The 24,467-nt window shown below is 40.9% G+C and overlaps 2 protein-coding genes across 2 annotated transcripts in view; one reads left to right on the top strand and one right to left on the bottom strand.

The window, feature by feature from the left end:
• Positions 1-39: 39 nt before the first annotated feature.
• LOC139550244 (uncharacterized protein DDB_G0279979-like) lies at positions 40-16,375 on the bottom strand. Its single transcript, XM_071360995.1, has 2 exons — positions 15,839-16,375; positions 40-127 (listed from the first exon to the last, which is right to left on the bottom strand). Exons 1-2 carry the CDS (start codon positions 16,182-16,184, stop codon positions 78-80), a joined length of 396 nt encoding a protein of 131 aa, XP_071217096.1. The 5' UTR covers positions 16,185-16,375; the 3' UTR covers positions 40-77.
• A 5,181-nt stretch (positions 16,376-21,556) lies between these two features.
• Positions 21,557-24,467, top strand: part of LOC139542151 (zinc finger protein 721-like) — a 43,864-nt gene continuing 40,953 nt past the window's right edge. Inside the window, exon 1 of the mRNA XM_071347244.1 lies at positions 21,557-22,209. Within this exon, the coding sequence (XP_071203345.1) occupies positions 22,176-22,209 (34 nt within the window). The 5' untranslated portion in view covers positions 21,557-22,175. The remainder of the gene's footprint in view (positions 22,210-24,467) is intronic.

Genomic DNA, 24,467 nt, shown 5'->3' with positions numbered 1-24,467 from the left:
ACATAAATATTTACCATCTAAACCATGTGTGACCTCTCACCTCTCTGGCTGTAGAAGTGTTCTTCCTAACCAGTCCCTCAATAGCTCTCTGACTGAGCTCTCACTGGGTCTTCAGAGGAGAGGAAGGCTGAGGAGGGATGGAAGGATGAATGGATCAGTCAGTCAATAAAGTGTAGAGCTGCTGTCTGACAAAATCACTATTTTGGTAGTTCATTAAAGTAAATAAGGCTTAATGACTGCTGAATACAAACTATCAATCACTTAGATCATGTATTTTCAACGGGCTAGGGACGTCCCGTTGAAGTTGACATTTAAAAGGGTTAAGGTTAGGGTTTAGGGTAGGGATGTCCCAAGGATTCCAGATAGCATTGACCATTGTGCATTCTTCTGTCTCTGTTACATAGCAGGTGTAAAATAAACAGACAAGACAAGTAGACACGCAGTGCATTATGGTCATTGTATTTTAAATAATAGCATCTAATTATGCCAATCTGTTTGTGGGGTTGTTAGAGAAGAATGTGATTGACAGCCCTAACAATCCATTCTAGCACCTCATCAGGCTCTGTAAAAGTCTTCATTGATGACGTGTTCCTTCTATTCCAGGGGACAGCAGAGGAACTTCATCAATTCCACTCCTTCATCAATACAAGCAGTGAACATCTGAAATTCACCCTCACCTTTGAGGCGCATGAAACAAGTTATCTGGACATTTTGATTAAGAGGGAGGGGTGTGGTTTTAGCACAGACCTATACAGGAAGCAGACGGACAGGAATTCCCTGTTACGCAGAGACAGCTTCCACCCTACACAAGTTACTAAGTCTTTAACCACACTGTGTTGTTACACTGGTGAGTAAAAACTCATGCTTCCTACACTTTAACTTGTTGTCTGAAAATAAAATGTAAATTTTCGTCAACTGCGTCCAGTCAGCAGATGGACTAGATGCCGCTTAGGCTGCCCGTTGTGACTCCGTCAAGAATTCAGCAGAGCAAGTTTGTATGAAGGTCTGGTTATTAAATGGGTTCATAGTTCAATAGTAATATCCTCTAAAACGCTCTGGGGACAGACTTTGTTGCCCTGTTTCCAGTTGTCCACATGGCTCGGAGAACCTCTTCAAGTAAGGAAATAGATTTTGGAAATGTAAAGAAACAACGATGTATTATTAGCTAACTAGCTACAGTGCAGGCTAACTCAAATGAGCTGCTAAATGAGCTAGCTAGTTGGCTAGCTAATACTGTATAGATAGATAAGTGAATGAAATATCAACAGCTACCTAACTTCATATTAGCTAGCTATCTATTTATCACTGTAAAAAACAAACTCCAAATGCATTTGTAGGTAGCTAGCTAACAGCCATGGAGGGTGAAAGGATAGCAGCCCCAACTGTCAGTGAGGGAGGAGGCTATTCTGGATAGGGCAGGTACCTTTGTGTTGTTCCTGTCCCTAGAAGTGAGGACGGAGATAATAGTAACATAATATTCAGTGTGGTGTAATTTGACTATAATGAAGTGTGTTTCTTGTGAGGTTTTCTGTCCTCAGATAAAGAGCGCTATGAAAGCCAGTCTACATATGAAGAGGTCCCAATGCAGAGCAGTGGTTCTCAGTCCTGGGGACTCAAAGAGGCACATTGTTATTTTTGCCTAAGCACTGCACAGCTGATTCAAATGATCAACTCATCATCAAGCTTCAAGAGGTATTTATGTATTCATTTGTGATGCCATCCTTGATATGATCCTGTTATTGTCACATGCTACACATGCACATATGTGTGCCCATGCATCTATCAATCCAATGTTATCATGATTTGTTATCAGGGAAATTATACTTTAGTAATCCACAATGACCTGGTGATGTAACAGTCTAATGATTACATTGTCTTCCATATTCCTACAGATACCTTGTAACTGGAGGTTTCTTCAAAACGATTGCCTACAGTTGCCGTGTAGGACACTGCAAGGTTGGGTGACCAGGATCATCTGAGATTGCCTCCTGGAGGAATTCAGGTGTGTGAAGGCTACCTGTGTCCTGCGTAACTTCATGAAGATGGACACGAGGACCAGGAGGGGATCTGCAGCTCGCCGCCGTGTCCCAGAGGAGGAGTTTGCTGCTCTGCAGGATGTTTCAAGGATGGGGTCCAACAACGCAGCAAGAGAGGCAATCCTTGTGCAGGAGATCTTCACCTCCTACTTCTTCAAAGAGGGTGCTGTTCCCTGGCAACACCATAGACTACACTATGCACAACCAAAGGCTCTTTTAAGAGGGTGCTGTTCCCTGGCAACACCATAGACTACACTATGCACAACCAAAGGCTCTTTTAAGAGCCATTCACATTGCAATAAGAGTATTCTTCCATTTACTTAGCTATGTCAACTGCAGTTATTCAATTCACAGTTTCTCTCCCTTTGATTTCTACTTCTCAGGTGAGGGTGCTGTTTAGGTAAGGGTGTGATGTCTGTGCAAAAACAAAACAGGCTATCTTAAATCACTAATATTGAAAAAATGTAGAACAATTGGACACGATATAACACACACCTACACACTCATGTATCAATCTGATTGATGGATTGTGTTGTGCAGTAAACAGGTTCAGGTGTATAACTGTGACTCCTTCCACCTTCAACGAATAGGCAAGAGGGCCAACCATGGAGAATAGTAAGACACTATATAACTACACTATATTGTTTGTCCTCATGTGTCCGTTCATGTTTTTCAGCATAAAGTACTCTGCAGCCACTTAGTGTGGTGTGGACACCAGGTGAGGCCACACACAGATTCCTGTTGAACACTGTGGCTTTAACTACCTTCTTTTCTCAAAAACAGTCTCTCTCCTTCACTTCATCCCTCTCTCCCCTTCTCCCTAAATCCTCTAGGTTATATCAGCTGTGTCGGTGAACCCCTCCTGCATCTGAACAGGCTACATCGAGGGCACAGCATTGTCAGAGGTGAGAGGTCACATGGTCAGGTCAACAGGAAGTATTATTAAAGAGATGCTTTACATTGAAATACAGATAGATGCAGTAGTCCCAGAGTTAATGATCCCAGGTCAGTTTATATTATACAGGAAGTATTATTAAAGAGATGCTTTACATTGAAATACAGATAGATGCAGTAGTCCCAGAGTTAATGATCCCAGGTCAGTTTATATTATACAGGAAGTATTATTAAAGAGATGCTTTACATTGAAATACAGATAGATGCAGTAGTCCCAGAGTTAATGATCCCAGGTCAGTTTTGCATTTCACCTCCTGATTGATGACTAACAATGTTAGAATAAAAAATAAAAACACAAGGCTTAAACATGCTCTCTCTCTCCATCTGTCTCTCGTCTGCAGAGATGTTTTGATGTGAGAGGATGCCAACCCCCAGTCCCATCATCGCCATCTCACCTGCTTTTAAGATAACCTTTGGGCCGACTAGAGACACTATTATGTAATTGTGATGAACTGAGAGAATATTTAGGTAGCACTGTGATTCATTTATCATGTGCTGCCTTCCCTGCTCCTATCTGCTTACCTCTTTCCCTTTCTGTCTTTTACACCTCTCTCTCCACCTCCTCTTTCTTCCTCTGTTTTTATAATGCACAACAGATGTGCATTGAAGGACAGATTGAACTTGTATTTATAACACTTGGATAATGAGCTTTTCAATAAAGCGTTTCACATTCTCTACTGGTTGAAATGAAGTGTAATGTGAGGAAATACTCCACCTATCCTGTGTTTATCAGATCAATGCAGATGAAGGGCATTAGATGTTGAGATGAACCGGTGTTAGAGTATTTACATGATGCATAGGAAGTGTAGTGTACTGTTTTTTAACATTATGTTTCTGTATATATATGAATTAACTAGTTAAATCCTGTTTCTAGTCTATTAGTTACAATGTGTAACCATTGATGTCCCAGGACCAAGATTGGTAAACACTGTTGAAGTGTATAATTGTAATACATACATGCAGACACAGCGTCATTCAAAGACTGGAATTTGATACTCCTGGTATTGGATATGACTGAAAAATTATCTCAAAGACATTCATACTTAAACCACCTTTATTTGCCAAGGTAGAGTACATGATCAGTGAATATATTAAATGTACAGGCTACAATGTGGGGATCTCATGCATGGTAATAACTACATGTATATACGACTTGCATCCTTGGTACAACATGATATTATGTGACGTAACTGATTGAAATGCTACTAGCGCGTACCCGCTAACTAGCTAGCCATTTCACATCCGTTACATTGGCACAACATGATATTATATTCTACTCAATCCATAGGCTTCGTTAATGTCATTCAGGCTGTTTTGAAGTTGATACAACTGGCTATGATAGCTGAGGTTCATAGCTAGGTTCTGAACTAATATGTATACCAAACGTTTGGGTCCATACACAGATCGGCTAGATAGCTAGCTACACATCCATGGGCATACAGGGATTTTAATCATCCACTGCACAATAAGCAAGAACATAGCTAGCTACGTGATTTCATCTATCTGCATGGCAAATATCAGCAAGGCAAGCTTACAAAATTGTACATTCAATTTGCAGTAAAATCTTCAGCTAGCTAGATTCTATACATCCACTGTTTCCCAAAATGACAGTCTGGTTTGCTGGTTGTTTCAGGAGTCCCTAAAACAACCAGAATTACAATTTCATACTCATGTCACAACACCCATAAAGCTAGCCAGCTAGCTGGCTAATGTTAGCTAGTCAGCTAGCTGGCTAAATCACGATTTTCGTAAATGAACTATGATTAAAACAAAATGCATAATCGTTTGTCTCTACATGAACTAACATTCCTGTCAACTGTACATGTTTTTGCATGATTAGTTATTACGTTATAATCCCTTACATTTGCTTCCATCCTAGTATTTCTGTCTGCCATCTTTGATTCAGTTCAGTTCTTTGTAGGGGTACCCCTCTTCTAGTATTTCTGTTCGCCATCTTTGATTCAGTTCTGTGTAGTGGTTCCCCTCTCTTCTAGTATTTCTGTTTGCCATCTTTGATTCAGTTCTGTGTAGTGGTTCCCCTCTCTTCTAGTATTTCTGTCCGCCATCTTTGATTCAGTTCAGTTCTGTGTAGGGGTTCTCCTCTCTTCTTGTATTTCTGTCCGCCATCTTTGATTCAGTTCAGTTCTGTGTAGGGGTACCCCTCTTCTAGTATTTCTGTTCGCCATCTTTGATTCAGTTCTGTGTAGTGGTTCCCCTCTCTTCTAGTATTTCTGTCCGCCATCTTTGATTCAGTTCAGTTCTGTTTAGGGGTTCCCCTCTCTTCTTGTATTACTGTCCGCCATCTTTGATTCAGTTCAGTTCTGTGTAGGGGTACCCCTCTCTTCTAGTATTTCTGTCCGCCATCTTTGATTCAGTTCAGTTCTGTGTAGGGGTTCCCCTCTCTTCTAGTATTTCTGTCCGCCATCTTTGATTCAGTTCAGTTCTGTGTAGGGTTACCCCTCTCTCCTAATATATCTTTGCTGAAGAAAGTCTAACAGTCACTAGTGCGGCAGCAGCCTCCCCCGGTCCTAGTGCCGGCATAGTAAAAAGTTTAAGATGAGATGGAACGGTTGACAAAAAAAAAAAATGACAGAAAAAATATATTGACTGATATTGATTTATTTAGGGGGGACTAATTAATATTTTAGTTCTAGCGACGTCCTTGATTCCTACCCTTTAACTTTTTGTCTGAAAATAAAATATACGTTTTACTCAATTGTGTTGCCCACTCCAGTCAGCAGATTGCGGTCTGCGACTTTAAGGCGATGCTGCTACTGTGACGTATAACCTAGTGGACGGAACGCTTCTTTCAACAGCAGCAACAGTCAGACACCTCGGTAACTTGCTAGACAAAATAGACGAACCAATAAAGCTCTTTAGACGCTTTCGTAATTATTAGCCACTGTGTTTTAAACCCTCTTCTGTCGTCTAGTTAGTTATCCGTTTTAATTTCATATTTACGGTGTTGTTATTATTCCGTTAGCGGGCTGGTTAAGTTAGCATTAGCCTAGCTAGCTAACATCCCCGACCATGCGGTCACTAAGCTACTCCCGTGCAAAAGGAGAGGAGGATATCACAGTAAAACAAGAAGTAGAGAGTGAGGCCGTTACTGTGGAAGAAGCGTTCAGAGTGAAAGAGGGGGAGATGACCGTTACATCGAAAAAGGAGGAGGAAGAAGAGAAGGAAACTGGATATCTGGTCCCGGTTTCCCAAACGCATCTTAAGGTGTCCGATGATTCTAACGGTGAACTTAGCCATAAGAGGGTTTTGAGAAACCGTTCCCTGATTAACACTAGTAAGTATTGTCTTAAAAACAGAGGCACAAACTCTGCAGTTGTTGAACTGATGTTTGGTGTTAAATGGGAAATCTGCAATTGCTACATCCATATTTGGACTTGTAAATTATTTATTTATAGCCATTGATTATTGAAGAATATAACACATGCCTCATTTTATTTTACCGTTATTTTACCAGGTAAGTTGACTGAGAACACGTTCTCATTTGCAGCAACGACCTGGGGAATAGTTACAGGGGAGAGGAGGGGGATGAATGAGCCAATTGTAAACTGGGGATTAATAGGTGACCATGATGGTTTGAGGGCCAGATTGGGAATTTAGCCAGGACACCGGGGTTAACACCCCTACTCTTACGATAAGTGCCATGGGATCTTTAATGACCTCAGAGAGTCAGGACACCCGTTTAACGTCCCATCCGAAAGACGGCACCCTACACAGGGCAGTGTCCCCAATCACTGCCCTGGGGCATTGGGATATTTTTTAGACCAGAGGAAAGAGTGCCTCCTACTGGCCCTCCAACACCACTTCCAGCAGCATCTGGTCTCCCATCCAGGGACTGACCAGGACCAACCCTGCTTAGCTTCAGAAGCAAGCCAACAGTGGTATGCAGGGTGGTATGCTCATGAGCTTAGTTCAACTGTTGTACCCCATCAGAACCCCAAATAAGCTTTTTTTACTCTAATGTTTAGAAACAATGTAAATCAACACTGTATAGCATCAACATGGTTAAAACTATAATGTTGATATCATGGATGGTCAGTCCTTGCATCCATTGGTCTGTCTATGAATTTGAGAGTAGTTACATTTCTCCAACCCCATCATCATCTTATTAGCGAAACAGTGGTGGAATTACAGCTTTGTTATTGTTTCAACTGCAGATTGGTTGTTTGTTGTGTGGCTTTTTAAAGGGGCAACCTAGGATTTAAACAGAAACAAAATGGCTGCCCAGAGACTTGGTTTGGTAAACAGCTGAGGGATGGGGGTTGGAGAAATGTAACTACTCTCACATTCATAGAGAAAGCTATTGTATCAACCTTAACTTCTTTGGGCTGCAGGGGCAGTATTGAGTAGCCTGGATAAAAGGTGCCCATTTCAAACGGCCTCGTACTCAATTCTTGCTCGTACAATATGCATATTATTATTACTATTGGATAGAAAACACTCTCTAGTTTCTAAAACCGTTTGAATTATATCTGTGAGTAAAACAGAACTCATTTTGCAGCAAACTTCCTGATAGGAAGTTGAAAATCTGAAATCGATGCTCTGTTCTAGGGCCTGCCTATAAATGTGCTTGATATGTATTAGTATACATGCACTTCATACGCCTTCCACTAGATGTCAACAGGCAGTGAGAGAAGAAATGGAGTGTATAACATCATCTGAGGTCGAATAAAAGCTCTTGGCATGACGTGACCCCAATTTCCTGTTTCCTGGAACGCGCGGGAAGGGACCTGGTATTGCCTTCTGTAAAGCTGTCGTTATAGATGACTAATATCTCCGGCTTTGATTTTATTTGATAAATGTGACAATATCATCGTAAAGTATGTTTTTTTAATATAGTTTTATTAGATTACATTTTTTCGGGACGTTAGGCGTGTTGCTTTGTCTGCGTATGTTCACGAAGGAGAGCTTCGCGCCACTTTGCTAGCTTTCCGTGCTAATTGACTGGAGAAGAGGACATTCTAAAACCAAACAACGATTGTTCTGGACAAAGGACCCCTTGTACAACATTCTGATGGAAGATCATCAAAAGTAGGACCCATTTTATGATGCTATTTCATATATCTGTCGAACATGTGTACTATTAGGTAGCGCCCAGATTTTGGGCACGCTCTCGCTATAACATAAGCTGGATGTCGTAATGAAGTTATTTTTAGAATTCTAACACGGCGATTGCATTAAGAACTAGTGTATCTATCATTTCCTATACAACATGTATTTTTTAGTCATGTTTATGAATAGTTATTTGGTCAGAATAGGTGAGTTTTAGAAAAATATCTGCACATTCTGGGAAAAAGATGCTACGTTAGCACAATGTATAACCACTGATTTCAGCTCTAAATATGCACATTTTCAAACAAAACATAAGTGTATGTATAACCTGATGTTATAGGACTGTCATCTGATGAAGCTTATCAAGGTTAGTCAAAAATTATATATCTTTTGCTGGTTTGTTACGATCGCTAACATTTGCTGCTGGTAAATGGCTTGTGTTTCTGGCTATTGTGGTAAGCTAATATAATGCTATATTGCGTTTTCGCTGTAAAACACTTAAAAAATCTGAAATATTGGCTGGATTCACAAGATGCTTGTCTTTCATTTGCTGTACACGATGCATTTTTCAGAAATGTTTTATGATGAGTATTTAGGTATTCCACGTTGGTCTCTATAATTACTCTGGCTGCTTCGGTGCTATTTCTGACGGTAGCTGTGATGGTAGCTGCAATGTAAAACTGATTTATACCTCAAATATGCACATTTTTCGAACAAAACATAGATTTATTGTGTAACATGTTATAAGACTGTCATCTGATGAAGTTGTTTCTTGGTTAGTTAGGATGGTTTTGTGCATGCTACCTGTGCTGTGAAAGAAATGTCTGTGCTTTTTTGTATTTGGTGGTGAGCTAACATAGATATATGTGGTGTTTTCGCTGTAAAACATTTTAAAAAATCGGACATGTTGACTGGATTCACAAGCTGTTTATCTTTCATTTGCTGTATTGGACTTGTTAATGTGTGAAAGTTAAATATTTCTCAAAAATATTTTTTGAATTTCGCGCTCTGCCTTTTCAGTGGAATGTGGGAGGAGTTCCGCTAGCGGAACGCTGGGGCTAGACAGGTTAAGGCGGCCTAGCAAAGACTTATAGATGACCTGGTGCCAGTGGGTTTGGCGACGAATATGTAGCGAGGGCCAGCCGACGAGAGCAGTGGTATATGGGGCTTTGGTGACAAAACGGATGGCACTGTGATAGACTGCATCCAGTTTGCTGAGTAGAGTGTTGGAGGCTATTTTGAAAATGAAATCGCCGAAGTCAAGGATCGGTAGGATAGTCAGTTTTACGAGGGTATGTTTGGCAGTGTGAGTGAAGGAGGCTTTGTTGCGAAATAGGAAGCCAATTCTAGATTTAATTTTGGATTGGAAATGCTTAATATTAGTCTGGAAGGAGAGTTTACAGTCTAGCCAGACACCTAAATATTTATAGTTGTCCACATATTCTAAGTCAGAACCGTCCAGAGTAGTGATGCTAGTCGGGCGGGTGTGGGCAGCGATCGGTTGTTGATTGATCGGTTGTTCTTATCGGCTGTTGAGTCTGCTGATAAGAATACGGTGATTGACAGAGTCAAAAGCCTTGGCCAGGTCGATGAAGACGGCTGCACAGTACTGTCTTTTATCGATGCCGGTTATGATATCGTTTAGTACCTTGAGCGTGGCTGAGGTGCACCCGTGACCGGCTCGGAAACCGGATTGCACAGCGGAGAAGGTACGGTGGGATTCGAAATGGTCAGTGATCTGTTAGTTAACTTGGCTTTCAAAGACTTTAGAAAGGCAGGGCAGGATGGATATAGGTCTGTAACAGTTTGGGTCTAGTGTCACACCCTTTGAACAGGGTGATGACCACGGCAGCTTTACAATCTTTAGGAATCTCGGACGATACGAAAGAGAGGTTGAACAGACTATATATATATGTATATATATCTATGTATATACCTTAATAAAAGGCACGATAGCCAGCTTGGAGGTTTCCAAAAGGCATTCAGGCCAAAGAGTTCAATCTTGGTTTCATCAGACCAGAGAATCTTGTTTCTCATGGTCTGAGAATCCTTTAGGTGCCTTTTTGGCAAACTCCAAGCGGGCTGTCCGGTGCCTTTTACTGAGGAGTGGCTTCCGTCTGGCCACTCTACCACAAATGCCTGATTGGTGGAGTGCTGCAGAGATGGTTGTCCTTCCGGAAGGTTCTCCCTTCTCAACAGAGGAACTCTAGAGCTCTGTCAGAGTAACAATCGGGTTCTTGGTCACCTCCCTGACAAAGGCCCTTCTCCCCCGATTGCGTAGTTTGGTCGGGTGGCCAGCTCTAGGAAGAGTCTTCCAAACTTCTTCCATTAAAAAATGATGGTGGCCACTGTGTTCTTGGGGACTTTCAATGTTGCAGACATTTTTTGGTTCCATTACCCAGATCTGTGACTCGACACAATCCTGTCTCGAAGCTCGAAGGACAATTTATATTTATTTTATTTATTCGACCTCTTTGCTTGGTGTTTGCTCTGACATGCATTGTCAACTGTTGGACATTATATAGACAGGTGTAATCACACACAATATGATTTCATGTGGCACAAACAAAAACACAAATTCTCAGTCAAAAATATAAGTCAGAATACAGCCTTTCTATTCTCTCATGTTATTTCAGGATCTCTGAATGTTCTTCCACACAGAGAGCAGTGGTAGGACTTTTACCGTGTTTATCCTCTAATGCTCCTTCAGGCTACTTGACCAGGTAAAACCCTTTCCAGACTGGGAGCATTGGAAAGGCTTTTCTCCTCTGTATCCTCTCATGAGCTTTAAGGTACGCCATTCGTGAAAATCTATTTTTACACTGGGAGCAGAAAATGCTTTTTCTCCTGTGTGTATTCTCTCATGCCTTTTCAGGTTAGTTAACATAGTAAAACTCTTTCTACACTGGGAGCATTGGTAAGGCTTTTCTCCCGTGTGTGTCCTCTCATGCAGTTTTAGGTTCCCTAACCAGCAAAAACTATTTTCACAGTGGGAGCAGTGATGTTGTCTCGCTGGTTTGGGCGTCTCTGGGTCTTGTTCCCCTGAAGGACTCTTCCCGCTGTCAGAGTGAGTGTCACGTTCCTTATTTCCCTTGTTTTGTCTTTATTGTTGGGGTGGGCAGTCTGTTATTTGTTTCTATGTTTAGGTTTGTTCGTTTGGCCTAATATGGTTCTCAATCAGAGACAGGTGTTTGTCATTGTCTCTGATTGGGAACCATATTAAGGTAGGCTGTTTTTACTGTTTGTTTGTGGGTGATTGTTGCCGTGTCTGTATGTATGTTCGTACCACACGGGACTGTAGCGTTTGTTTGTAGTCTGTACCTGTTCGTGCGTTCTTCGTGTATTTGTATGTGTCTGTGTTTGTTCGCCACACGGTACTGTTTTCGTTCGTTTGTTCACGGCGTTTATTGTTTTGTATTTTGTCAGTGTTCTGTTTGTTGGATCTTCATTAAAATTCATCATCATAAACATTTACCACGCTGCGCCTTGGTCCTCCTCTCTTCCACCACGACGAGCGTTACAGTGAGAGTCTGGTTTCTTGTCTTGCAAAGACACACAGAGTATGTCGTTAAACACAGACCTAAATGAAACCTCCACATGATAAAACTGTCTTCCTATGAGGTTTAATCTAGACTAGATCCCTCAATAAAAGAGCAGAACTGGTTGTCACAGAGTGGCTGTAGTGCTTTGCATGCTGGGTAAATCCATTTGAATTCAATACATTTTTGACAGCATCCCTTTTGATTTAAAAAAAATCTTTCCTTACATGTTTGACTATGGAAGAAGTGGTAAGAAAGTGACTTCATGTAACTGAATGTAAAAACATTCATGAGATATACAGTACCAGTCAAACGAGTGGACACACCTAGTCATTCAAGGGTTATAAATATTTGTTTACCATTTTCTACATTGTAGAATAATAGTGAAGTAATCAAAACTATGAAATAACACATATGGAATCATGTAGTAACCAAAAAAAGTGGTAAACAATTCTAAATATATTTTTGATTTTTCAAAGTAGCAACCCTTTGCCTTGATGACAGCTTTGCACTCTTGGCATTATCTTAACCAGCTTCACCTGGAATGCTTTTCCAACAGTCTTGAAGGAGTTCCCACATATGCTGAGCACTTGTTGGCTGCTTTTCCTTCACTCTGTGGTCCAACTCATCCCAAACCATCTCAATTGGGTTGAGGTCAGGTGATTGTGAAGGCCAGGTAATCTGGTGCAGCACTCCATCACTCTCCTTCTTGGTAAAATAGCCCTTACACAGCCTGGAGGTGTGTTGGTTCATTGTCCTGTTGAAAAACAAATGATAGTCCCACTAAGCGCAAACCAGATGGGATGGCGTATCGCTTCAAAATGCTGTGGTAGCCAGACAGGTGTGTGCCTTTCCAAATCATATCCAATCAATTTAATTTACCACAGGTGGACTCCAAACAAGTTGTAGAAACATCTCAACGATGATCATTGGAAACAGGATGCACCTGAGGTCAATTTCAATTCTCACAGCAAAGGGTCTGAATACTTATGTAAATAAGGTATTTCTGTTTTTTATTTTTAATAAATGTAAAAAAAAATCACCAAACCTATTTTCTCTTTGTCATTACGAGGTATTGTGTGTAGACTGATGAGGATTTTTATTTATTTAATCAATTGTAGAATAAGGCTGTAACGTAACAAAATGTGGAAAGATTTAAGTGACAAAAAAGGGGGTTAAAGACTTAAAGACATGTAAAAATATAGATATAATTTTTTACATCTCTTAGATATCAGACAGACACTTCAGAACAAACTTCCTTTAGATGTTCTGGGGGAAACAATGTTACTATGGTTACTGTTGTTCCATGTTGTGAATGTTATCTAATGTGTTACTATGGTTACTGTTGTTCCATGTTGTGAATGTTATCTAATGTGTTACTATGGTTACTGTTGTTCCATGTTGTGAATGTTATCCAATGTGTTACTATGGTTACTGTTGTTCACTGTTGTGAATGTTATCCAATGTGTTACTATGGTTACTGTTGTTCCATGCTGTGAATGTTATCCAATGTGTTACTATGGTTACTGTTGTTCCATGTTGTGAATGTTATCCAATGTGTTACTATGGTTACTGTTGTTCACTGTTGTGAATGTTATCCAATGTGTTACTATGGTTACTGTTGTTCCATGTTGTGAATGTTATCCAATGTGTTACTATGGTTACTGTTGTTCCATGTTGTGAATGTTATCCAATGTGTTACTATGGTTACTGGTGTTCTATGGGTTATAGCAGTATGGATAAATATTTTTTGTTGATACTTCCATGGGTCTTACAGTTCAAAATCAAATAGCAAAATTATCATTGGTATAACCTTCTTAAAACAGTACAATACAGGGGAAGCCCTTCATGTTGTTTAAACCTTCTTAAAACAATTCCATATAGCTTAGAAGAACCCCCCCTCAGACAGGGCTTAGACTGTAATGGGTTAAAACTATCTGAGACTTACATTACTCTGAGACTAGTTATCCTGGGATCTAACATTACTCTGAGACTAGTTATCCTGGGATCTAACATTACTCTGAGACTAGTTATCCTGGGATCTTACATCTTACATTACTCAGACTAGTTATCCTGGGGAATAGTTTTAATACATTTGCAAAAAATCAAAACCTGTTTTTGATTTGGCATTAAGGGGTATTGTGATGGCATTATGGGGTATTGTGATGGCATTATGGGGTATTGTGTGTAGATTGATGAGGATTTAAAAAATAATCATAAATTTTAGAATAATGGGGTGCACCGAAATCACATTTTTGGCCAATATTCTCCTTGCCCCAAAAAACGATACCGATAACCGATATTTAAAATTTTAGCGGCCTTTTAACATTCTAGTACAGTTAAAAAGTTAAACACACACACACACACACACACGGACGCAGCGGTCTAAGCCACTGCATCTCAGTGCAAGAGGCGTCACTACAGTCCCTGGATCGAATCCAGGCTGTATCACATCCGGCCGTGATTGGGAGACCCACAGTAGTTGTCTGTTATTGGTGTAGAGCGGAAGACAAAGGAGAGGGATACCACATGTGGATAGGAAGACACAAATTATCATTATTACTGTAAAAATGTCATTTAAAATCCAGCAATTGAACAACTTTAGCTCTCTAGGTCAAGCCAGTAGGTTACAGTAGGTTGTATCTATCTAGGTCATGCCAGTAGGCTACAGTAGGTTGTAACTCTCTAGGTCATGCCAGTATGCTACAGTAGGTTGTATCTCTCTAGGTCATGCCAGTATGCTACAGTAGGTTGTATCTCTCTAGGTCATGCCAGTATGCTACAGTAGGTTGTATCTCTCTAGGTCATGCCAGTAGGTTACAGTAGGTTGTAACTCTCTAGGTCATGCCAGTAGGCTACAGTAGGTTGTATCTCTCTTGGTCATGCCAGTAGGCTACAGTAGGTTGTAACTCTCTAGGTCATGCCAGTAGGTTACAGTAGGTTGTAACTCTCTAGGTCATGCCAGTAGGTTACAGTAGGTTGTAACTCTCTAGGTCATGCCAGTAGGCTACAGTAGGTTGTATCTCTCTAGCTCATGCCAGTAGGCTACAGTAGGTTGTAACTCTCTAGGTCATGCCAGTAGGTTACAGTAGGTTGTAACTCTCTAGGTCATGCCAGTAGGTTACAGTAGGTTGTAACTCTCTAGGTCATGCCAGTAGGTTACAGTAGGTTGTAACTCTCTAGGTCATGCCAGTAGGCTACAGTAGGTTGTATCTCTCTAGCTCATGCCAGTAGGCTACAGTAGGTTGTAACTCTCTAGGTCATGCCAGTAGGTTACAGTAGGTTGTAACTCTCTAGGTCATGCCAGTAGGCTACAGTAGGTTGTAACTCTCTAGGTCATGCCAGTAGGCTACAGTAGGTTGTATCTCTCTAGGTCATGCCAGTAGGCTACAGTAGGTTGTATCTCTGTAGGTCATGCCAGTAGGCTACAGTAGGTTGTATCTCTCTAGGTCATGCCAGTAGGCTACAGTAGGTTGTATCTCTCTAGGTCATGCCAGTTGGTTACAGTTGGTTGTATCCAAGTGGAAACAATTATCAACCCAATGTGGAAAGTGTCAAATTTGGTCAACAACAAAATGAAGGGCTTATTTGCTACGTGAGGTTTACTTGATCCAACAGAAGTTTCGTAATGCTTAAGTTGTTATGTGGACACGTGACATACCGACAACTTTGATAAAAACACTATAGGAGTTGTCTCCAGATCGCTATGCATATTCATGCTAGTAGCTTAGCATCTCTCTCCATTGAATACAGGCGGTTGACGACAACAACCCTCATAGAATATAAACAATAGATTACAATAATAAGATGTATCCACCAATCCAAAGAAAGGATAGGCGGGAGCTAGACAACCCGCGGTGCCGCTTTGTGGACAACGACTCCCCTTGTTAGGGCGGAGAGACATCTTGTCAGTACATCCATAATCTTTGTTGTAGCCAACCCAACTCTCACATGGCACTATTGGGGAGCACGGTGTGTAGTAAAACATCACTAAAAAAAAACTACATGAAAATCACTACATGCCGTGCCCCCCAGTCTGCGGTCAGCAGATAGACCCTTCTCAAATATATATGTTACGTCACTTTTTGGAAACGGAACGGAGAAAACAAGGGGTAGCTTGCTCTCTACGTCGTCTGATTCTAGACATATCAGTCATCATCCTGGGCCCTCCGTTGAAGAGGTATTGACGAGCCAACTCTGAATATTCAAAGTTAAAAACGCATTTAAGGCAGTACTTACTGGTGTTAATCAGATCTCCTATCTCCACCTCTTCATCTTCCAATGTGACAGTAATCTCTCCTTCCTTCTTCACTCCAAAAACTGCATCCTCCTCTTTCTCTTCCTCCTCTTCTTTTACTGTAACATCCTCCTCCTCTTTCACTCTGAACGCGTCTTCCTCTTCTTTCACTGAAACGTCTTTCTCTTCTTCTTTCACCGTAACAGCCTCACCCTCTACTTCTTGTTTTACTGTAACATCCTCTTCTTCCTTCTCCTCTTTCACGACAATGTTCAGCCACAGACCCTCTTTCTCCGTCCAGCAGACCCCCTCTTCTTTAACGAGAGGGCAGATGTTTAGGGAGCTCATGGTCGGGGATGTTAGCTAGCTAGCTATCATTAGCGACTAGGCTAGTGCTAATTTAACCAGTCAGCTACTAAAGCTGACTAATACAAAATAACGTAATATTAAATGATATTAGATACGACAAACGTGTGTCTAAAACACAGCAGGTAATATACACCGAAAGAGTATAAATAGATTGAATCTTTCGGCTATGTTGGCTCGCAAGCTACCGAGGTGGTTGACGAGCTGTTTATGAAGAACCGTCCACTAGATTATACGTCACGCTGGCATCATCGCCTGAAAGACGCACATCGCCGTCTGCTGACTGGAGGGGAAACGCAGTTGAGGATCATATTTTATTTTCAGACAAAGATTATTTTAAATTGATTTAATTAAATAATACTATTATATTAAGACATACAAAGACAGGAATGTGTTGATTGATTAGTGCGAATAAAAAATTAGCAGCTAGCTACTGGTGTAACAATACATCATGTAGATGTATATAATGAACAGACTAGGTCTATACTGCTCCTACATGGTGTAACAATGCATCATGTAGATGTATATAATGAACAGACTAGGTCTATACTGCTCCTACATGGTGTAACAATACATCATGTAGATGTATATAATGAACAGACTAGGTCCATACTGCTCCTACATGGTGTAACAATACATCATGTAGATGTACATAATGAACAGCCTAGGTCTATACTGCTCCTACATGGTGTAACAATACATCATGTAGATGTATATAATGAACAGACTAGGTCTATACTGCTCCTACATGGTGTATCAATACATCATATAGATGTATATAACGAACAGACTATGTCTATACTGCTCCTACATGGTGTAACAATACATCATGTAGATGTATATAATGAACAGACTAGGTCCATACTGCTCCTACATGGTGTAACAATACATCATGTAGATGTACATAATGAACAGCCTAGGTCTATACTGCTCCTACATGGTGTAACAATACATCATGTAGATGTATATAATGAACAGACTAGATCTATACTGCTCCTACATGGTGTAACAATACATCATGTAGATGTATATAATGAACAGACTAGGTCTATACTGCTCCTACATGGTGTAACAATACATCATGTAGATGTATATAATGAACAGACTAGATCTATACTGCTCCTACATGGTGTAACAATACATCATGTAGATGTATATAATGAACAGACTAGGTCTATACTGCTCCTACATGGTGTAACAATACATCTACATGAAGGAAAGAAGGAAAGAAGGAGAGAAATTCCACAAATTAACATTTAACAAGGCACACCTGTTAATTGAAATTAATTCCAGGTGACTACCTCATGAAGCTGGTTGAGATAATGCCAAGGGTGACTGCTTTGAAGAGTCTCAAATATAAATATATTTTGATTTGATTAACCCTTTTTTGGTTACTTCATGATTCCATTTGTGTTATTTCATAGTTTTGATGTTTTCATTATTATTCTCCAATGTAGAAAATAGTAAAAATAAAGAAAAACCCTTGAATGAGTAGGTGTGTCCAAACTTTTGACTCGTACTGTATGTAAATGTGATATTTCAGTTGTTGTTTTTGATACATTTGAAACATTTATAAAAACCTGTTTTTGCTTTGTCATTATGGGGTATTGTGATGTCATTATGGGGTATTGTGATGTCATTATGGGGTATTGTGATGTCATTATGTGGTATTGTGTGTAGAATGATGAGGGTAAATTATTGATTTATTCCATTTCAGGATAAGGCTGTAACGTAACAAAATGTGGAAAAAGTGAAGAGGTCTGAATACTTTCCAAATGCGCTGTATATATAGGGGCAGTAGTTAGTGACATCACTTCATGAAACAGGAGGTACAAATATATAACTTAGGTTCACAATATCAACATTCAATGCAATAAAATATATGACCAAGTGGAAACACCAGCCCAGCCACAATCCTAGAGGTTCACTGATGATCAACCTCCTCCTTCACATCTGACTCCTGATGATCAACCTCCTCTTTCACATCTGACTCCTGATGATCAACCTCCTCCTTCACATCTGACTCCTGATGATCAACCTCCTCCTTCACATCTGACTCCTGATGATCAACCTCCTCCTTCACATCTGACTCCTGATGATCAACCTCCTCCTTCACATCTGACTCCTGATGATCAACCTCCTCCTTCACATCTGACTCCTGATGATCAACCTCCTCCTTCACATCTGACTCCAGTGATCAATCCAGAGAGTCTTTTTTGATAGTCCCTTATTATACAAGTAGAATCCACAAATTCTACAGCACAACGGCAGAGTCATGTCTTCAGTGGAAAACTAACAATGACTCAATAACCCTTCTGGGAATGTTATGATGTCATAAAGTTAGGGAGGAGTTAGAAAGTTGGCTGTCAGAAGTACAGTTATACAATGTAAAATTACTTTTAATCTGTCTGTCTGTATATTTCAAAACATGACATTTGAGGGTGCAGTGAGATACCCCAGATACTTTTCTCATCAATCATCTTAAAAATTATACTTAATTAAAACCTGGAAATCAACCAATCCACTGTTGTTAATTCAAAAGAAAGGTCAAATGCTTTATCATCTAAAAGTTGAAAGTGACGGAGAGAAATAAAATGGTGCTGATGCGGGCGCTGGCTGTCTTCTAGTGGGTCTGGGCAGGTGTGATGTAGTTAATGGAGATGGAGGTGTGTTCTAGTGGGTCTGGACAGGTGCGATGTTGTTAATGGAGATGGAGGTGTGTTCTAGTGGGTCTGGGCAGGTGCGATGTAGTTAATGGAGATGGAGGTGTGTTCTAGTGGGTCTGGGCAGGTGCGATGTAGTTAATGGAGATGGAGGTGTGTTCTAGTGGGTCTGGGCAGGTGTGATGTAGTTAATGGAGATGGAGATGTGTTCTAGTAGGTCTGGGCAGGTGCGATGTTGTTAATGGAGATGGAGGTGTGTTCTAGTGGGTCTGGGTAGGTGTGATGTAGTTGATGGAGATGGAGGTGTGTTCTAGTAGGTCTGGGCAGGTGTGATGTAGTTAATGGAGATGGAGGTGTGTTCTAGTGGGTCTGGGCAGGTGTGATGTAGTTAATGTTTGTATGATGTTGTCGTTTGTATGTTTTGTATTGTTTATAAAAAGATAATATAAAATATTTTTCCCAATGCAAAGTTACACCTCACTGTTCTATTTTTGGAGTTATTACATTAAACCAATCAGAATTCAGAAGAATGATAAAGTTACGTGTGAAGTAATATGGAGGACCAGCCTATTACCTATGATGTTAACTACAACAGAAATAACTTCAAATGTAGAACTTCAAATTAAACAATCGTTTGCTCTCATGACTTGAGTGATTAAAGTAAACCAACGTTTTGGAAATACATAACGCCATCTAACCAAATATCAAAGAATGTTAGCTATATGCAGTTATCTTAGCCAGCCAGCTAACATTAGCTATATACAGTTATCTTAGCCAGCCAGCTAACATTAGCTATATGCAGTTATCTACGCCAGCCAGCTAACAATAGCTATATGCAGTTATCTTAGCCAGCCAGCAAACATTAGCTATATGCAGTTATCTTTGCCGGCCAGCTAACGTTAGCTATATGCAGTTATCTTAGCCGGCCAGATAACGTTAGCTATTTAGCTAACTAGCTATTAGCCTAACCAGCACAGCCAATCAGCACCGAGACCATTTAGAACCAAACTAACAAAACCTAAACGTGTTTGCAGATCAAAAGATCAGAGACATACAGAATGATGGGAGAAAATGAATCTTCAGAAGCTTAAATAATAATGAGTAGTTATTTATGATATAAGGTGATTTGTAGAGCAGTCAGTTGGCCAGCAGTGTCGAACAAGCCCAATACCAAACCAATCAGGTGGTTGTTCGATTAAACGAAGCTTCAGACGTCATTGATGACGTTCTGCTGATAAGGCATCAGCACACTGCTTTGAAGTTTAATGCTTTCAAGGCCTCGTACCTCCGGTATCAAACATAACATCCCCATCGAAAAGTTGACAATACAAAAAGGAGCAAGCAGGTTGATTTCCTCTTTTGATTTGAGCCCACGGCAAGAAGGCACCAGAGCCCACCGTGCTAACGGGTTCCCTCTAGAAAACACAACCACACAGTTAATGAAAAGCATGAGGTGAAGCTTGAGCTAGATATCAACCTATCGAGCTAGTGTGACCTTCCTGGTCTCTCAAGTCAGTGAGTCAACACAGGAAGGAGCAATGGATGGATAGTTCATTTATTTCCAAAGCTGCAATGATGGGACACACACAGTCTGGATGAATGATCAGTAGTGACGGGATATAAATAGCACTCCCACAGCAATTCTACATTAATCTGCACATTAATATACTAACAAAAAAACGATTGAAATGTCTATCAAAGTTATTGTGATCGTATAGTGGATTTAACAATTCCTACTAATTCCTAATTTACTATAATAAATGAAGCAATTGTTTACATGTGTCTCATATTCACTACTTCAGAATAAACTGTCATCCATTTTACTAACAAAATATATCAAATTAACCTGGGCAATGACTCAATGTCCCCCTCTGGTGGCGAGGAAGTATAATACACCTAAACTAACAAAACCGGGCTAATAAAGTGGCTGGTGTTCATGAATTTATAAAACATATACTCTATACATTTGTCATAAATGACCTGCATTGATGAGACACACAGTGTGGATGAATGATCAGTAGTCAACAGGGTAAAAATAGCACTCCTAAAGAAGATGCATTTTCCAGTTAGATACCAATTTGAAAGAGGGAACCTTAGCATAAAACCCACATGGAAAACGGAGATTTGGCAAATAACACATAAAGAGAGGCTTATTTGACACCAAACCAACAACAGTAGTTACTAAAACATAAATTGCTAATGTATGATATAAAAGGTGGATTTTAGGATGTAATGTCAACTTTATATATTTCTATCCCGGGACTATTCAATTTTGAACTCACCCACAGCAATTCTCCATAAATCTGCTGTGGATTACCCAGAATCCCGAAATAAATTAATACATATGTGATATTTCAAAAACATAACTGGTTGTGCTTATAGGGAACCAGATCGTGAACACAACTAAGTTACTAAGTCTTTAGCCACACTGTATTGTTACACTGGTGAGTAAAAACTTATGCTTCCTACACGAACTTTTTGTCTGAACATTATAATATATATTTTACGTCACACTAGCGTCATTGTCGCACATCTCCATCGCAGTCAGAGGTTCAGACTGAGCGTTACCCACTCCAGTCAGTAGATGGCGGTGTGCGATTTTAAGGCAATGCTGTTAGTGTGACGTATAATCTAGTGGACGGAACGCAATGCTGTTAGTGTGACGTATAATCTAGTGGACGGAACGCTTCTTTCAGCAGCAACAACAGTTAGTCCGCCACCTCCGTAGCTTGCTAGCCAAAATAGCCGAACCCATAAAGCTCTTTAGACGCTTTAGTGTATATTAGCCACTGTATTTCAAACCCTCCTCTGTCGTCTAGTTAGTTATCCTATTTCATTTCATATTTACGGTTTTGTTGTTATTATTCAGCTGGCGGGCTGGTTAAGTTAGCATTAGCCTAGCTAGCTAACATCTCCGACCATGAGTTCACTAAATTACTCTCTTCCTGCTGAAGAAGAGACGGTCTGCTGGACGGAGAAAGAAGCTCTCATCAAAGAGGAGGAGGAAGAGAAGGATGTTACAATACAAAAACAAGTAGAGGGTGAGGTTGTTACCCTGAAAGAAGAAGAGAAAGACGTTTCAGTGAAAGAAGAGGAAGACGTTACAGTGAAAGAAGAGGCGTTCAGAGTGAAAGAGGAGGAGGGTGTTACAGTAAAAGATGAGGAGGATTCAGTTTTTTAAGTGAAAGCGGGGGATGGGGAGTTTACGGTCTCATCGGAAGAAGAGGAGGAAGAAACTGGATATCTGGACCCGATTTCCCAAACGCAATTTAAGGCATCCAGTGGTTCTAAAGATGAACTAAGCCATAAGATGGTTTTGAGAAACCGGGCCGTGATTACCACTGGTAAGTACTGTCTTAAATACAGAGGTACAAACTCTGCAGTTGTTGAACTGATGTTTGGTGTTAAAGGGGAAATCTGCAATTACCACATCCATATTTTGATTTTTAAATTATTTATTTCTAGCCATTGATTCTTGAAGAATATAACACATGCCTCATGAGCTTAGTTCAACTGTTGTACCCCATCAGAACCCAGAATAAGATTTTTTTACTCCAATGTTTAGAAACAATGTAAATCAACACTGTATAGCATCAACATGGTTAAAACTATAATGTTGATATCATGGATGGTCAGTCCTTGCATCCATTGGTCTGTCTATGAATTTGAAAGTAGTTACATTTCTCCACCCCCATCCATCATCTTATTAGCAAAACAGTGGTGGAATTACAGCTTTGTTATTGGTTGATTGATTCTTGTGTGGCTTTTTTAAAGGGACAACCTAGTATTTAAACAGCAACAAAATGGCTGCCCAGAGACTTGGTTTGGTAAACAGCTGAGGGATGGGGCTGGAGAAATGTAACCACTCTCAAATTCATAGAGAAAGCTGTTGTATCAACCGTAATCCAACACCTAGCGACCTCGTCAAGAAGTTCAGACATCTTGGCGTAACAGTTATAAGCTGTTGGCTTGACAGTCGATGGACCCAGGTTTGAGTTCAGCTCAGGGCTACCCCCTGAATTCACTACACTATGAATACAAGGACTGGCCATGCATGATGTCATAATGATAGTTTAACCAGGTTTCTAGGCTATATAGTATATTCTAGAATTCATCCATGATGTCATAATTATAGTTTAACCGGGTTTCTAGGATATATAGTATATTCTAGAATTCATCCATGATGTCATAATGATAGTTTAACCAGGTTTCTAGGATATATAGTACACTGCTCAAAAAAATAAAGGGAACACTTAAACAACACAATGTAACTCCAAGTCAATCACACTTCTGTGAAATCAAACTGTCCACTTAGGAATCAACACTGATTGACAATAAATTTCACATGCTGTTGTGCAAATGGAATAGACAACAGGTGGAAATTATAGGCAATTAGCAAGACACCCCCAATAAAGGTGTGGTTCTGCAGGTGGTGACCACAGACCACTTCTCAGTTCCTATGCTTCCTGGTTGATGTTTTGGTCACTTTTGAATGCTGGCGGTGCTTTCACTCTAGTGGTAGCATGAGACGGAGTCTACAACCCACACAAGTGGCTCAGGTAGTGCAGCTCATCCAGGATGGCACATCAATGCGAGCTGTGGCAAGAAGGTTTGCTGTGTCTGTCAGCGTAGTGTCCAGAGCATGGAGGCGCTACCAGGAGACAGGCCAGTACATCAGGAGACGTGGAGGAGGCCGTAGGAGGGCAACAACCCAGCAGCAGGACCGCTACCTCCGCCTTTGTGCAAGGAGTAGCACTGCCAGAGCCTTGCAAAATGACCTCCAGCAGGCCACAAATGTGCATGTGTCTGCTCAAACGGTCAGAAACAGACTCCATGAGGGTGGTATGAGGGCCCGACGTCCACAGGTGGGGGTTGTGCTTACAGCCCAACACCGTGCAGGACGTTTGGCATTTGCCAGAGAACACCAAGATTGGCAAATTCGCCACTGGCGCCCTGTGCTCTTCACAGATGAAAACAGGTTCACACTGAGCACATGTGACAGACGTGACAGTCTGGAGACGCCGTGGAGAACGTTCTGCTGCCTGCAACATCCTCCAGCATGACCGGTTTGGCGGTGGGTCAGTCATGGTGTGGGGTGGCATTTCTTTGTGGGGCCGCACAGCCCTCCATGGGCTCGCCAGAGGTAGCCTGACTGCCATTAGGTACCGAGATGAGATCCTCAGACCCCTTGTGAGACCATATGCTGGTGCGGTTGGCCCTGGGTTCCTCCTAATGCAAGACAATGCTGTACCTCATGTGGCTGGAGTGTGTCAGCAGTTCCTGCAAGAGGAAGGCATTGATGCTATGGACTGGCCCGCCCGTTCCCCAGACCTGAATCCAATTGAGCACATCTAGGACATCATGTCTCGTTCCATCCACCAATGCCACGTTGCACCACACTGTCCAGGAGTTGGCGAATGCTTTAGTCCAGGTCTGGGAGGAGATCCCTCAGGAGACCATCTGCCACCTCATCAGGAGCATGCCCAGGCGTTGTAGGGAGGTCATACAGGCACGTGGAGGCCACACACACTACTGAGCCTCATTTTGACTTGTTTTAAGGACATTACATCAAAGTTGGATCAGCCTGTAGTGTGTTTTTCCA

This window comes from Salvelinus alpinus, chromosome 2 (assembly GCF_045679555.1).
Source record: "Salvelinus alpinus chromosome 2, SLU_Salpinus.1, whole genome shotgun sequence".
In the NCBI taxonomy this organism is placed as follows: Eukaryota; Metazoa; Chordata; class Actinopteri; order Salmoniformes; family Salmonidae; genus Salvelinus; species Salvelinus alpinus.
The sequence above is the reverse complement of the archived record's forward strand: the minus strand, read 5'-3'. Positions and strand labels throughout refer to the sequence as shown.